Below are 16,440 nucleotides of genomic sequence, written 5' to 3'. Positions count from 1 at the left end.
TCCTATTCTCTTATATTTCCAAGTTCTCCTGTTCTCTTATACTTCTTCTCCTAGTTCTTCTGTTAAGACTCATCCTAGTTCTATCTTTGGTTGATAAGGCTCAAGGATGTTGCTTATGAAGCTGATTATGTGATATATGAGTTTCCCTACGAAAATGTGTATCGGTCTGAAATAACTATAGCTTAGCTAAAAATACATATCACTCCTAGAAAGTTGAAATAGATATCGGATAAAAACACACTAATAGAAAATCACTTGGATAATGTCAATGGAACCTTTCATTAAACTGATAGGGAAATGGGTCTTTGTTATGCAGAAAACAAATATCTAGACGAAGATTACCACTGATGTAACCAGAGATCTCATCAAACTATGAACAGCGGCTTCATCTTACTAGTCACGGCGTTTTCGCTTCTTAAATATTCTTGCACCTTCTCCTAGTCCTCTCAATGAAACTAATGTAATGCTGTGAGCGAACACTTGACAAAACTGTCTCTTAAAATCCACCAGTGTTTTCCAGGTACAAGCTTTTGGGTTGTAATTATTAATCTTAAGATACTTCGAGTGATTATTTTTTGCACAAAATTTTTCATCAGCCAAATCGAAAACCCAAACTATATCTCCGTGATCCTTCCAATGAAGAGCTCCGTCCGCAAAGATACCATGTTCTGGACTAACATAGTTAAATATACGATTGAATTTTCCAATGTTGCGCCAACCGTTGCCACTGCCCACAGTATACACCATGATCTCTATATATTTGGGTTCTTTCTTTAGCTCATTCACTACTACAACTTTGTACTGATCGGCTGAAGGTAGGTAACCAAATCCAACCCAGTTGTAATACCATCCGGACTCTCCAGTACGTTTAGGAAGTACAATATACTCTCTAGTCCTAGGGTTACAGATACAAAACCTATTTATCAAATCACTAAGACATATCAAACCATTAACAGAACCGAGAATCGCATTATGCTCAAACGGAGAAAGTTTTCTGATCCTTCTTATGTTACTAATGGTGTTACTAATGGGTGTCCCATGATTCTCAATATATTCAAAACAGTGAAACTGTGTCATATTTTTGGCCAAGGCAAGATAACTCAACTTACCAGAATCAGCATTATGATTGAGATGATGACTTGCGTGCATGTTACGAAACGATCGATCCTGAATACGATTTCTCCATGTTTTGGAAAATATCCCATATAATCTCTGTTGGGAGAATGTTGAAACTATCCATCAAAAACCCTTTTTGTTGAAGCAAAGCAGTTGAGAATTGTATGCTGAGAACCGAAAATTTATAGGGCTACTCAATATAACCTATTAACGAAGGGCTATATGAAGTAAAAAGACCAACAACTTTGGGTCTAAGGTCTAAATGTTAGTTTTTGAAGTCGGTCTAAACGTTAGTTTTTGAAGTCATTTCTGTTTCTAGCTAATGGGTGGATACTATGGTCCCATAAACCAGGCTATGTTGTGAAAGGCTCACATGGTGCTCGAGTCGCGCAAGGGGCTCTTAGATAAAAACGCCATAGGCGCAAGAACGTGAACAATCTTTCTTTTTTTTTTTTTTTTTTCTGGGCGGTGGGCCTAGGCGCTAGGGTGGCAAAGTGTTTGGTGCCTCCCCATGCCTTGCGCCTAACACAACATAGAAAGCATGTACTATCAAAGATTGCAAAAAAAAAAAACTTCTTTTATCGTTAAAGAATTCGGTGGTGACGATTTGGGGGATTGCAAGCCTGTGATAAATTTTAGAAACCCTTTATTTTTGTGTACAATCTGAATATTGAATAAAATATCACCCCAAGAAAGTTGAAATAGATATCGGCTAAAAACAGACTAATGTCAATGGAACCGTTATTTAAAGGGATAGTGTCATCATCAGAAATGGGAATCGGTCTTTGTTATGCAGAAAAAAAATCTAGATGAAGATTTCCACTGATATGTGCCCAGAGGTCTCATCAAACTATGAACAGCTAGTCACGGCGTTTTCGCTTCTTAATTCTTACACCTTCTTCTCCAAGTCCTTTCAGCGAAACTAATGTATTGTTGTGAAGGAACACTAAAGAAAATCGTTTCTTAAAATCCACCTGAAGCGTCTTCGAGGTACAAGCTTTTGAGTCGTAAATATGAATACTGAGACACTTAGAGTTAGCGCTGTAGCCTAAAATATTACCATTTTCTGTAAATGCCAACGGTGAGCCATAATATGCAGCCAAACCAGAACATGAGCGAATGTTGTTATCAGTGGAACTTATATTGGCACAATATAATTGTTATAGGGAAAGCTGATTTGTTTAGGGGGAAAGCTAAAATTGTTTGACTGTGGTATATATGTTTTGACTTTGGGTCGTTTAGGGGGAGGAGTAAGAAATTGTCTTTCCCCTTAACAAAACGCTGAGTTAATCATTACCATTATGCATGATTAACCCTTAATCAGTTTCATGGTTGAATCCTAGTATCTTTTTTCTACCCAAAACATTTTCGCAAAAAATAACATGAAAGATGAGATGCCAATTGGAGCGATAATACATCAATCACAGAAGAAAAAAATCTGTTTTTACTGTCAAATACAGACTATACAAGCACAAACAGCAGTAGCTTTTCCACTGTAGGACGTTTTCACTGTCAAGAAGAATCTCTAGAACAAGAACATCTACAAGAAGATCAAGAACATGAACAGGATGAACAAGAAAATGTCTAAAGCATGTCCTTGCTAAAATATTTCTAATGTGCGTTATACAGATTTTCTAATTCTACCATCTAATTTTAGGATAAACGAAATGATGCAACATACCAATAACTTGAGGTGCAGTTAGCCGCTTGGCGAGTATTTGAGTAACCAAACGCTTAACAAATATACCAAGAAGTTTTCTAACTGAAGTTGGGTTAATATTCATATTTCTAATCACAAATGCTCTTAAAAGCAGTAAGAATTAGAAATATAAAGACTAAACCAGTTCTATTAGGAGTCTTCCTTTCCCATTCTTGGTAAAAAGGTTTCCTTTACCTGAGACAAGGCAAATTATACAAATTAAAAAATTAATTATTCTGAGCTACTTAAAGTCAGATAAGCTCTTGACAACAGATCTATAGTAGTCGAGGTCTGGATGTGGGAGCTATGGCCACGTCAGAGAGAATGGTAGGAAAAAACAAGCCTAGAAAAAAAAAGAAAATATTTGAGTAAGTACGACCATGGAAATGTGAACCAATTCTGACTGCAAAAGCAAATGCCTGATGAAAATATCTGTATGTTTCATTTTTGATCTATCCGTAAAAGGTTCAAAAATCTAAATGAATACGACCATGGAAATGTGAGTAAGTACCAATCCAGCTTAGCTATTCTGGTTTCTATGTCTAACTGTCCAACTAACAATCACCTAATAGTTTTAAATCTCTAAACTATTTGACAGAGATAGTGGAACAAGCGAATGCCAGATATGGTGAACAATCAGATTTAGAGAAACTAGAATGAAAAAACTTACCTGTCGAACATAAATCCACGAGCACATACATGATTGCATCTTGCTCCTTCTGAGGTATGTCTACATGCATTGAAGAGACAGTGAAGTTATAGATGCACATCTTCTCAGTTAACTAACCAACGATAATTTTTTAAATTATACTCTTTTGGTCAGATGTGAGCAAATCTTATGGACTAATTAAGTGTCAATGTATACTAACTCTCTGCATTACATTTGCAACATCCACACTCAAAACTAGTCATATATAGCATATCCCTTCTTAGTGACCAGCCACCCCTTCTTCCTAGTATGGTGATGATACCAGTAAAGGAGAACAACAAATTCCTACAAACAGAACAACAAAAGAGTAGTCTCTTCCCGTCTCTATCTCACTTGCTTCCTAGGATGGTGATGAGACTGGTAAAAACAGGGATGAATAGCCTTATCTTAAACTTTAAATTTAATATCTAATTTAGTGGTAGATATAGGTAACCTAACATGCCGTATAAAAATTCACTCATGGAAATCTGTGACACATTTTATCAAACAGTCATCGTGCATACAATTAAAATATCCCATCCATATGAACGAAATTCCAAAAACTAAATTATTCTTCAAACCCATTGTTCAATATAAGTTCCCGTAGATTAAATTGGAGCAAATTCAGAAACAAAATTCGTTTTGTTATCTCGCAGATCAAATCAAAGTCATGTGACTGCAAAATTTGCTATGGAACAGATAGAAAGAGCTAGAACATGACATCAATTCGTTGATAAAACAAACTAAGATCTAAGCAATAAGATAACACGAGAAGAATTTAAGGCATAAGATCCAAAATAATACCTGTGTTTTTCTTCCTCTTTTGGCGTAATGAATTTAAGAGCTTCATTGGCAGAGATACCATGTTGTAGATAAGCATAGTTCAATTTAAGATTTAATTTAAGAGCTTCATTGGCGTATGCATTATGCGATCTCATGATTCTCGATATATTCAAAATAATAAAACTGTGACATGTTTGTGCCCAAACCAAAAAAGCTCAACTTACCATAATCATCGGCATTATGATTGAGATGACAACTTGCGTGCATCTTACCAAACGATGGATGATGAATATGATTTTTCCATGTGTTGGAAATTAACTTGCAGTTTAGAACTGATTCAACGGGTAAACGGATGAGAATGTCCAATATAATCTCTGTTGGGAGAGTGTTGAAATTATCCATCGAAAACCTTTGTTTTTGCAGAAAGCAGCAGGACTAGCGTTGCGGGAATGGTAGAATTCTATAGTAAGAACCGAAAATTTATAAGGTTACTCAATATAGCTAGCCTATTAACGAAGGGTTGTAGGGAGTACAAAGCCCAACAATTTTTGGTCTAAACGTTAGTTTATGAAGTCAGGTTTTTGTTTGTAGAAATGAACGTTTAGTCCCAAAGTTACTGGGATTGGGACGTTTTAGTCCACTCATCTCAGGCCTAGTATTCTCTAGTCCAAATAAACTCTGTTTGTAACAGTTTAGACCAAACTTGTACGAGTTGGTCCAAAATTTAGCCGATTCAGAAAATGCGATTTTTTCTTATTACCCTAATTATCCTTTTTATGTTTTTGTGTTCAATTTCTAGATCTTAGATTTTTCTTTTGGAGAGAGACAGCGCCAGAGGCGATTTAACATCGTTGTTCTTCAACAGAGATTTGTACTCGGTGTCATTTTTTATGTTTTCTTCCTAAGTTTCTTAGGATCTAGGTTAAAATCATATCATCTTTTCTCTTTCGATGAACGATTTTTCATAAGATTTCTACTGAAAACAAGAATTGAAGAAGGATTCTTACAAGATTTCCACTGAAACAATAATTAAAGAAGTAATTTCACAAGATTGCTACTGAAAAGGAGAACCGAAGAATAGTTTTTACAAGATTTCTACTGGAAACGATAATTGAAGGAGGACTTTCACATGATTCTTAATGGAAACGATATTTGGAAAAGGAATTCCACGAGATTTCTACTGTAAAACGATGGTTGAAGTATGGTTTTCTCAAGATTTCCACTGTGAGAGGTAATTCATTTTCTCCTTCTGTCACTTTCACTGTTCCTCAATCCAGAATATCAAGAGATTAGTAAGGTTTTTCATCCTCGTTATGCATTAGTGATTTAAGTCCTCCTTACTTACATTTTGGATTTGTTTTCTTAAATTAAATCATTGTAAAATTAGTAGATGCATCTGTGATTTAAGTCCTGAATTCATGTGATGACGGCTTGACATTTTTTGTTTCATGAAACTCTTTTGGATTTGTTTTCTATAATTAAATCGAAAGTATTGTATGTCTTTTCCATTTCCTGACCACCAGCAATCAATTGTTTTTTTTTTTATTTTTTTTGCATACAAGCATATTTAATTTAAGTTCGTTGTTCTAGTTATGCCCCAATGAATAGTATTTTTGCACTCGCAATTCGGTATCATGATTATATGAAAATGATGCATGTTTTGAGGTAAATAATTAGGGTGTACATACTTATACACATGTGAAAAAAAGACTCATTATGCTTACGCATGCCAAAGCGTAAATAACTAGGGTGTACAAATTAGTACACATGTGGTAAAATGACTCATTAAGCTAATACTTACGTAAATAACTAGAGTGTAAACTAGTATACACATGCTGATTGTTAATACAAGTGTACATATTGGTGCATCCTTAGCTCGTAATTGTGTTTGATTTGGAATGATCGAGCTGTCCATGATTTAATTTAATTTTTTTGGGTCTATCTTGCAGATGGTCATTGTTGTTGATGACGACGATGGAGAAAATGAAGGAGATTTAATAATGGCATCAGATTAACAAATCCCAAAGCTATGAAGGGTTATTATAAAGCATGGAACTGGAATTGTATGTGTGGGCATGCAAAGAAAAGACTTGGATAGGTTACAGCTTCCTTTAATGGTTCAGAATAAGGAGAGAGAGGAGAAACATCGTACAACATTCACAGTAAAAGGGGTATGTAGTCATCTCCTTTCTTAATACGTGCAACTAAATGTTGATTGATTCTTGTACACTACATATAATGGGGTATTTAGGAAAACATGGTACAATCACGGGGGTGTCCACTGAAGATAGAGAAATGACAATCTTAACTCTTGCATTAATAGATTTTAAACCCTGAAATAAATTTTGTAATCATGCACATGTTTATTATTAATGTGTACATAGTTGTACACCTGAAATGAATTTTGTAATTCAACTTCAACAAACTAACCAGTCTGAACTTATAGTATTGCCATAGTAATCTTGTGAAATTATAGATGCACATCTTCTCAGTTAACAAACCAACGATAATTTTTTAAATTATACTCTTTTGGTCAGATGTGAGCAAATCTTATGGACTAATTAAGTGTCAATGTATACTAACTCTCTGCATTACATTTGCAACATCCACACTCAAAACTAGTCATATATAGCATATCCCTTCTTAGTGACCAGCCACCCCTTCTTCCTAGTATGGTGATGATACCAGTAAAGGAGAACAACAAATTCCTACAAACAGAACAACAAAAGAGTAGTCTCTTCCCGTCTCTATCTCACTTGCTTCTTAGGATGGTGATGAGACTGGTAAAAACAGGGATGAATAGCCTTATCTTAAACTTTAAATTTAATATCTAGTTTAGTGGTAGATATAGGTAATCTAACATGCCATATAAAAATTCACTCATGCAAATCTGTAACACATTTTATCAAACAGTCATCGTGCATACAATTAAAATTTCCCATCCATATGAACGAAATCCAAAAACTAAATTATTCTTTAAACCCAATGTCCAATATAAGTTCCCGTGGATTAAATTGGAGCAAATTCAGAAACAAAATTCGTTTTGTTACCTCGCAATGACCATTGCCACTGCCCAGAGTATACACCATGACCTCTGCATATTCGGGTTCTTTCTTTAGCTGATTCACCACTACAACTTTGTACTCATCGGTTGAAGGAAGGTAACCAAATCCAACCAAGTAATAATAGCCACAGGATTTTCCCATACGCTCAGGAAGCACAACGTACTCTCTAGTCATGGGGTTACAAATACAAAACCTATTCTTCAAATCACTAAGACATATCAAACCATTAACCGAACTCGTACGGAGAAAGTTTTCTTATCCTTCTTATTTTATCAATGGGTGAGATCTCTTGATTCTCGATATATTCAAAATAATGATACTGTGACATGTTTGTGCCAAAAACAAGAAAACTCAACTTACCAGAATCATCAGCATTATAATTGAGATGACGACTTGCATGCAGCTTACTAAACGATGGATGATAAATATGATTTCTCCATGTGTTAGAAACTAACTTGCAGTTTAGAACTGATTCAACGAGTAAACGGATGAGAATATCCAATATAATGTCCGTTGGGAGAGTGTTGAAATTATCCATCGAAAACCCTTGTGTTTGCAGAAAGCATGACTAGCATTGCGGGAATGGTAGAATTGTACAGTGAGAACCGAAAATTTATAAGGTTACTCAATAACTTTGGGTCTAAACGTTAGTTTATGAAGTCAGGTTTTTGTTTCTAGCTAATGGGTGGTGGTGTGCTATGGTCCGATAAAGCAAGTACCGACTCAAAGATACCAAAAAATATAAAAAAAAAAAGTTATCCTAAAAAAATATGGTGTTAACGAGTTCGGAACTCAATTTTTAGGTTACAAATATCATTATGCAATGACTTTACCGCTGTATTGTAGTGACATCGGCAGTAAAAGCTTTTTGATTTTTTTTGATCTTACAAAGCAGGTATTACAGTGACATCGGCTACAAAACCTTTTTTGGTTTTATAAAGCAGGTACTGCACCAAAGATGCAAAGCTCTTTTTGGTCTCTCTTCTCATGTTGCATCAGTTTTGGGGATTGCAAGCCTGTGATAAAGTTTGCAAAGGCCTTTACTTTTTCGTATGTGCTATCTGAATCTGTAGCTGACCTCCTGGGAGGGTAAGCTGTTTGATACTTTCTAACACACACCACACCATTGATTACAGCCGAAGTGATAGTTAATTTAATTTAATTTACTAGTGGATTTAAAACTGCACGTGAATACAAGTACAACAAGATCACTGTAATAGTACGTAAAATATATATCATTGGTAAAAGTAAATCATAAATGCCAGAAAACAAACACGATGCAATCCACTAAAGGAAGGCGATGGCGTTTCAGCCATTGTTACCTCCACATCCCCTTGGACTAGTCAGGTTAAGTCGAGGTCCCAAAAGCAAGTTTATTTCCAAGTACGCCGGCAGAATATAAGAAAACCTCAATGACAATGGAAAACAACAACAACAACAACAAATCACGCAATAGCAATTTTGTTTTACGGTAATTAAAGCACACAAACTGGAGTTTCCTTGACAATGTGGCACTACTCCAACAGGTTTCATCACTAATCATCAGAACAGCAACAACAACAACAAGGGCAGCAGCACCTGCAAATGCTGCAACAACAACTGCAAAGAAGAAGATATATTCAATTAGCAATGCAATATTCATGTGAGAATGGATGAAGGAAAGAAATGTCTGTATAGTTTACCATGATCCGAGACATGAGAAGAACTCTTTGATCTTCTCAACAAATATATGCCACCATTCTTTTACTTTGTCACAACCACCAAAACACCCATTACAACAGCACTCACGGTGTCCCTCCTCCCCACTGCTTCTATCACTAATAAAAGGGATCTTCAGCTGTTCTGATCCCTCCTTAATCAAGTCGCTAACGATAGGGATCTTTATTTTTTCACCCTCCTTAATCATGTCGCTAACGAAAGGGATCTTCATTTTTTCTCCCTCCTTCAGTATGTCACTGACGAAAGGAATTTGAAAACCACCGCTGCTACCTTCCTCGGAGCTCATTCTGATCTCTTAAGAAAGATGACAGCGTAAAAATGATCACAGATCGACGTTGTATTAATTTAGTAAGCGATGATAAGAGAGTGTATGCATGTATGTGTACATATATAGATTTACATGAAGAATGGTCGTTGAGAATGCGACTTAATAAAGTGATTAAAGTCGACTAATTATTATTATTACTTATTTATAAAATGTCACTTTAAGATCGAGTGTCATGGTCCATTAAGAACGACTGTTATGCTGAGTATGTGGTGTTGGAGATTTGGGGCTGAGAAAGTTATCTGTGAAAAATATCTGGGACTGTAGTAGATTCTACGTGGGCACCATGTAGTGGTGAAATCCTTTTGTAGCATCATATCGGAAGGCTATCGCGCGTCAACTGCACACTCATGCAGCCATGCTTCCAACTGGCTCCCATGCTGGTGCGGATGTTGTCTGGGTTCCCAAACACTTAAAACCCAGCTTTAGAAAAATAGGAAGAAAATACGTAATTTACAAAGTTAACAGACAGACTACTAGAATAGCAAGGGGCACTATGAAGACCACGATGTAGAGAATTCTCACAATGAGATAGAAAAACATCGGATATCAAATGCGCAGACATGTAATATTTGGTAGATTAATTAACAGAAATTAGATTAATTGTCCAAATATTTTTAAACCATGGTTTTAATGGATGAATAAAAATTAATATGGGTAAAATAGACACAAAAAATAACAATAATGAATTTAAATTTATCCTGTCTTAAACTTAAAAAAATAGCGAGGGTGAAACTGGATGCATCCTGATGTAAATTAAAAATAAGAAAAAATATTTAAAAATATAATTTTGAGTAAATTTGATTTATATATCCAAATATATTTACATTTGAAAAACGAGTAGGATGAAACTGTTTACATCCTGGCTATTTATACACTTTCTTCTATTAAGCAGTATCAAATTTTACAAGTATTTTCTACCCAGAAATTATCATTATTGGGTTAATCCACCAATTTTGTGAATTAAGGAGCACGTCAACTAGGACAGATATTCAATATCCTAAAGAAAAAAAATTGTGAGAATTAAGGGTTTCGGCCCCACTACCCACTCTTTCTTAGTCAAATGGCCCAGGGCTTAAAGCCCATTTAAAAAAAATTACCCACTTTATTGAAATGACCCTAAAAAATAAGGATGGTCATATGAATAAAAATATTAAATTTAACATAAACTCTATTTGAAGGGTATAATTGTCAAACAAACTTAAACAATAATCCCTATTTAGGTGATTATTAGGCTTTTTATTTATATTATTGTATTTTATTTTCAAATATGATGATATATTCCATACAATTAAATCACATGTTATATATTATCATTATGATTTCATATAGCCTTCTTGAAGGTGTTTATATCAATTGTATCAATTGTTTTAACCTTTTATCCAAGGGCGGTCTACAACGGTTTGACGTAGATTAACACGTTTGTGAAGATCCATGGCTACTTGATTGAATCATGATTTCGATATATAGTGCAGATTACTCCTCGATCGGAGCATCCACTCTTAATGAAGAAGACAAACATTTTTCGATGAAGAATGGGAAATTTAATAAACTAACCAGCTTCAAACCATATAATCAATAAACCGTCCAAAATTCTAACTTCCTTTATAAACTGACCATTCCGATAGATATCACGCCTTGACCCACCAGATCGGTCGTCGGAGTTGAATAAGTCTAAATCGGTGCACATAATTACCTGCATGCCTCTTATCCAGTTCAAAGACGCGTGAACTGCAGATATTTAGGTTTCACTCATTTCAATTTTAGATTTAGTGGAGGGTTTATTTGGGATAATTGAAATTCTACAGAGGTTTACGTATTATGCGTGTTCAGCACCAAGTATTTCTTTAATCATGTTTAAGTCTAAAGATACTGTAGTTAAGGAGCTTAAATTGAAACATTCTGCTGCTATATCCCTAATGAAGTTCTTCTTACATATTAATACTTTCTAGATGTTGTCACATGGTATTAATGAAGTTCTCCTTACATGTGGTATTTTTATACTTTCTAGATGTTGTCACAGGGTGAAATTGCCCCAATTTAATAGAGCAAGTATTGAGTAAGTAGTAGAAGTTTCATTAATATGATATAGGGCCCTATGATATATGATGTATGTGAATGGAAACCAGTTTATGCCCCGTATGGCAGAATAATTTTTGATTTGGACCATTTTATATGGATATTATGTGGTTTCTTTGCTATAATTTCCAGACTTGTTTAAATGTAGACATTTTTTTCATGCTGTAGTTGTGTATTTCAACTAGATGAAGGTTTCATAGTGTTATAGCGACAGATATGGACAAAAAAGTGCAGTAATTTACTGTAATTGAAATTCAGATGTGCAGTGGGGGATTTGGTTTGTATGTGTTGCAATTAGTTTCAATGGGGGGTTTTATCTGATTTTTTCCCTTTTTTTATTTGTGTTGCAGTCTATTCAAATTGAGGAATATTAGCGTGTACGTGAAGTCAAGGAATGAGACTTTGGTATTTCTTAAGTGTCATATAGATGAAACAGAGTTGACGATGGTTGAGTATATGGTGTATTCTACATTGTATTTGGATTTATCTAAGCAGATTATTGTTTATATTGGTTTAATGATGCATGTATGGAACAACCATTGCTAACTAATGATGATTTTGATGACATTTTGGAGGATTCTTATGTGAATGATGATGGGTGTATGTACCGTCCCCTAAGATAGTAGCTAACTAATCTAAGAGATTAACTAAATAAAGAGGCACTACGAATCTAAATCATTAACTTAAGAAATAAATTAAGAAATTTGCTAGAAAACTCAACCCAAATCTAGCCCCACTCAGTAATATATATATACAAGTAATCCTCTCAAAAGATACATATACAATACTGTTATGGTTTGCAAATAGAATATAAAACACAAATCAAAAATAGCGGAAGCTATCTAACTATCGTAATTAAGTTGTCGAAGCTTTCATCTCCATGTGCACATCTTGATATGTCTCTGAAACTGAAAGTGGGAATGGGTGAGCATATCATCCCTAAAAGGGGTGCCCATTAGAAATAACATATAACTTTCAAGTAACCATAGGCATGATTCGGAAAACAATCTATGTTTCCCTAAACATTAAAAGACAACCAACTCACTGAATTAAACAACATGTATATGGAACTAACTCCTTCTTTATTTCTTTAGTGACATTTACACACCGGATTGGTGACAATTACACACCAACCATTATTTATGTGGTGACATTTACACACCGTAATACTGGTGACAATTACACACCTAGATAGTCTGTGGGTGAATGTACACACCCGTAATATTAGTGACAATTACACACCTAGATATTCTGGGTGACAATTACACACCCAAATGTGCATGAAAGTATAAATTAAGGAGCGTATCCTATATAACACATATGGAAATCCTCATTTCCCAACAATTCATAATGAAAAGATAAACAATACGGTTCCTTTCCAAACAATGGAAATATTAAAAGAAATAACAGAACTTCCGTAATTCAAAGTTAAATAATGCACTCCTTTCCAAACAGTGGAAAGATTATCAGAATCGACATAACTATCGGAGCTTAAATTAAACAATGCATAGAAAACATAACCAAATAATGCATGAATTTGATAAACGTAAACTTTTGTAAAAGAAAACAACAATGGTCACAAGCCACGCCTACCTCGAGATCCACGATCCACGGGTTCATCCTTTGAATCGATCGTTGTTAATAACTAACTGTTAATCACACGAAATCTTTAAGAATATAGCCAAAATGGCTCACACAAGAATCAAATAAGTCTATCTAATGCTTCTAAGCCCATTTAAGGTTTATTAATTCAATCAGATTGGTTCTATAATCCATTAAGTAAGTCTTATGAATATCTACAACTTTGTAGAAATAATCAAAGGCTAACTCATACCATAAGAGGTCCAAAATATCAAACTATAAGAATATATGGTACTAAGTCCAAGTCCACTAAACAAGAACGATTTTTTGGGCACTATCCAAAAATGGTGGGGGACTACTAAGTGATAGAAATGTCCACCCCTACATTATAAGGGGTGTCCTAAAATGTGGAAATGACTAACATACCCTTAACCTATATATATTACCACCTCCTCCCATCACCTCCACCTATATATAACCACCTCATCCCATCACCACCGTCGACCACCACCAACGCCGCTCACCACCACCGACCACCTTGAACCACCACCATAGCCACATTTATATATAACTTAATTTAAATCATTAACAAAACAAAATCAAAATCAAAATTATAACAAACCCATTACTTGTCATTCGTTTTTTGTTGCAAAAATGAGAAATAATCATCAAAATGAGTTGAAAATGTAAGTTGCAGAGAGAAGTTCGGCTAGGAATTATGTGAAAAGCTTTGTCGAACTAGCGGAACTCAACTTTTAATGGAGGTTTTTCCTTCAGAGAAAAGTTCGGTTACGTCGCAACTTTTATTTTCCTAACCGAACTGTAGTTCGGTCATGTTGCAAAAAAAATTTCCTAACCGAATTTTAGTTCGGTTACGTCGCAATTTTTTTCTCCTAACCGAATTTTTCTCTGAAAACCTATATATTGAGTTCGGTTACGTCGCACAATTTTTTCATTTTCTTACCCAGCCAAACTCTTAGTTCGGTTACGTCGTTTTTTTTTCCTAACCGAACTTTTCTCTGAAAGAAAAAACTCCATTAAAGCTGAGTTCGGCTACCTGTGTTTTCAGAAATATTAGCCGAACTACACTTGCAGATGAGTTGGGTTACCTGTTCTTCATATTTCGTAGCCGAACTTTTTTAACCAAACCGAAATCAATTTGTAAATTGTTCATTTTTAGGAATGTTTTGGCCAATTTAAGTACCATTAACTAAATTTGAAGTATCCATGAGTACCCAAAACATCATACTCTTGTTGTGGCTCTTAAAGAAAAAGATTTAACTTTTGTTCTTCCAAAACCCTCGTCTTTATTATCATCTTCATCTTTTTCTTCTCCCTCTCAATAATTCTTCGTTAGTAAAAAAATCAAATTATTAATTTAATCTGACTAATCATTAATTATCTCACTAATTCATACACTAACCAGTTTTATTACCAAGGGCAAATTTGGTATTAGAAAAAGAATTAGATAAGGGGTGACTTAAAGTTACTTCAAATATCCAACCAAAAAATAAAGAGTAGTCCCCCTCCATTTTTTTGGGTAGTCCCCAAAAAATCGTTCCTAAACAAGCCCAAAAACCTAAGGCCTGGTTCATAAGAGTCAAATAATGGTCAGTAACAGTCAACGTTTTGTCGGAGGGAGTCAATTAACGGCCAACATCTATTCAAGGTCAAGTCATCGTCACATGGTCAACTGAGTAAAAGGTCAAAGTCTAAATCGGTCAATTGGATCGACTCAGGTCAAGACAGGGAACTCGGTGAGTCAACACGGTTCAACTCAGTCAGATACTGAGTCAGACAAGAACTAATCTGAGTCAGACATGCCAAAGGTTTAAACCTGAGCGACTGCACAGGCCAGAAACTGAACTGCACCATAATGGTGCATCACCAGAATTAACACACTAAGCTAAGCTCAACCTAAGCAACTATTCCTCCCTGCCAAGGCTTCATTTCTACTATATTTCATTAACATTTAAATTCTACCAAACTCAATTTATACATCCATTCTTAAACAACTTTGAATTTTAATTACAAATGTAAAGCAAGTTTACCTGCAAATGCAGTAGCAGCAGGCTTTCAAAGAGACTATCCAACTCCGATTCTACTCATCAATCCTATACAACTTCTACTCTTCCAACTCAAGATACAACAATACTCTACACCACCAGTTACATCCTCTCAGGCAAAACTCACTTCATCTATATGTCAGACTGACTCAATTCCAATTACTTCAACCACCTGCAATATTCACCCAAGGATTTAGTTGATATACTGCAACTCTATCCCACTTCACCTGTAACAGCTCATACATCTCATATCCACAATCACTAACATTACAACATTCTTCTTAACATCAAATTCACTAAGTCGACACCTTCATCAATTCATACAGATTCCAATACTACCTCATCTCATTCGTACTTCACCAAATTCGTTATCTGCAACTCATATACAACTTATCCATTTTTATACTCAACACTGTAATTTACAAACCAACATCACCTGCAATTCCATCTCAACACAAGCAACACTTTCAACTTCACATCAGACATAACAACAACTAATACTCAGTTCATTGGACAATCAAACATAACAATACCAGTTCTAGAGTTCAATTTCTACATAAATCCAACCTTTAACAACATTTTGTAACTCAATACAAACCAAACTATAATTTCAACTTCATTCTATATCCATCTAAATAGTTATCTCCACATTCATATAAAATCAACCATGAAATTGAATAACCTTACCTATTTACAGAGAAAGAACAATTACCTCAGAATGGTTTCATTCCAACAAATTGAGGCCATCTTAAGAAAAAAAACAAACCCACCGGTTCAGTTCAATCAACAGCAACATCAGCAACTTTAATCCATCTCCTGAGCTTCAACTACAATCACATCTAACTCCAATTCTTCTCACTTTTCTCCCAACTGTTGAACTCAACTCTTGAATCAACACCACTGAGAACTCTTTCACTTTTTTATCAACAGAATCAATCCCTAGCTTCACGAACAGCTTCAAAACCCTAACTTCGATAATCTCGAATTAATATTCTACTTCAGAACATCTTCTTAAAACCCATCCTTAATCATCCAGTTTCATATTCAATTTCTCCTAAATCCCCTAATCAAATCCATTCTTCTCAGAAACCCTAACCTTTCAGTTCTTCATCAAAACCATTTCTAAACTTCAATTAAATGATAACCCTTTATTCTTCAGTCTACCTTAACTCTAAATTTCATCTTTAGAATCCTCAGAACTTAAATCAAATATATAGCCCTAATTTTTCTCTCAACCTCATGGTCTCAGAACTCCATTTTTTTCACTGAATCTCTAACAGAAGAAGAACAGGGAAGAAAACGAAAGAAGAAAAAGAAGA

At 34.9% G+C, this 16,440-nt stretch overlaps 2 protein-coding genes and 2 long non-coding RNA genes across 5 annotated transcripts; all 4 read right to left on the bottom strand.

Moving 5' to 3' along the window:
- Positions 1 to 393: 393 nt before the first annotated feature.
- LOC113344354 lies at positions 394 to 1,077 on the bottom strand. The gene has a single exon (XM_026588350.1). The coding sequence runs from the start codon at positions 1,075 to 1,077 to the stop codon at positions 394 to 396; it is 684 nt and encodes a 227-aa protein (XP_026444135.1).
- A 1,463-nt stretch (positions 1,078 to 2,540) lies between these two features.
- On the bottom strand, positions 2,541 to 4,800 carry LOC113344301 (putative F-box protein At1g33020). 2 transcript variants are annotated; one of them, XM_026588306.1, is made up of 4 exons: positions 4,511 to 4,800; positions 4,308 to 4,347; positions 3,486 to 3,545; positions 2,541 to 3,158 (listed from the first exon to the last, which is right to left on the bottom strand). In XM_026588306.1, exons 1-4 carry the CDS (start codon positions 4,686 to 4,688, stop codon positions 3,131 to 3,133), a joined length of 306 nt encoding a protein of 101 aa, XP_026444091.1. In that variant the 5' UTR covers positions 4,689 to 4,800; the 3' UTR covers positions 2,541 to 3,130. The 2 variants fall into 2 exon arrangements, with proteins under 2 accessions (XP_026444091.1, XP_026444092.1); XM_026588307.1 differs by having other exon boundaries at positions 2,541 to 3,010.
- Positions 4,801 to 8,493: 3,693 nt separating this feature from the next.
- LOC113344324 lies at positions 8,494 to 9,422 on the bottom strand. The gene is made up of 2 exons (XR_003357760.1): positions 9,034 to 9,422; positions 8,494 to 8,950 (listed from the first exon to the last, which is right to left on the bottom strand). It is a non-coding gene; the product is annotated as an uncharacterized LOC113344324 (long non-coding RNA).
- Positions 9,423 to 15,035: 5,613 nt separating this feature from the next.
- On the bottom strand, positions 15,036 to 16,440 carry LOC113344372. The gene is made up of 2 exons (XR_003357779.1): positions 15,834 to 16,440; positions 15,036 to 15,557 (listed from the first exon to the last, which is right to left on the bottom strand). It is a non-coding gene; the product is annotated as an uncharacterized LOC113344372 (long non-coding RNA).

Source organism: Papaver somniferum, unplaced genomic scaffold (assembly GCF_003573695.1).
Source record: "Papaver somniferum cultivar HN1 unplaced genomic scaffold, ASM357369v1 unplaced-scaffold_76, whole genome shotgun sequence".
NCBI lineage: Eukaryota > Viridiplantae > Streptophyta > Magnoliopsida > Ranunculales > Papaveraceae > Papaver > Papaver somniferum.
This window is presented reverse-complemented; position numbering and strand designations above follow the sequence as displayed.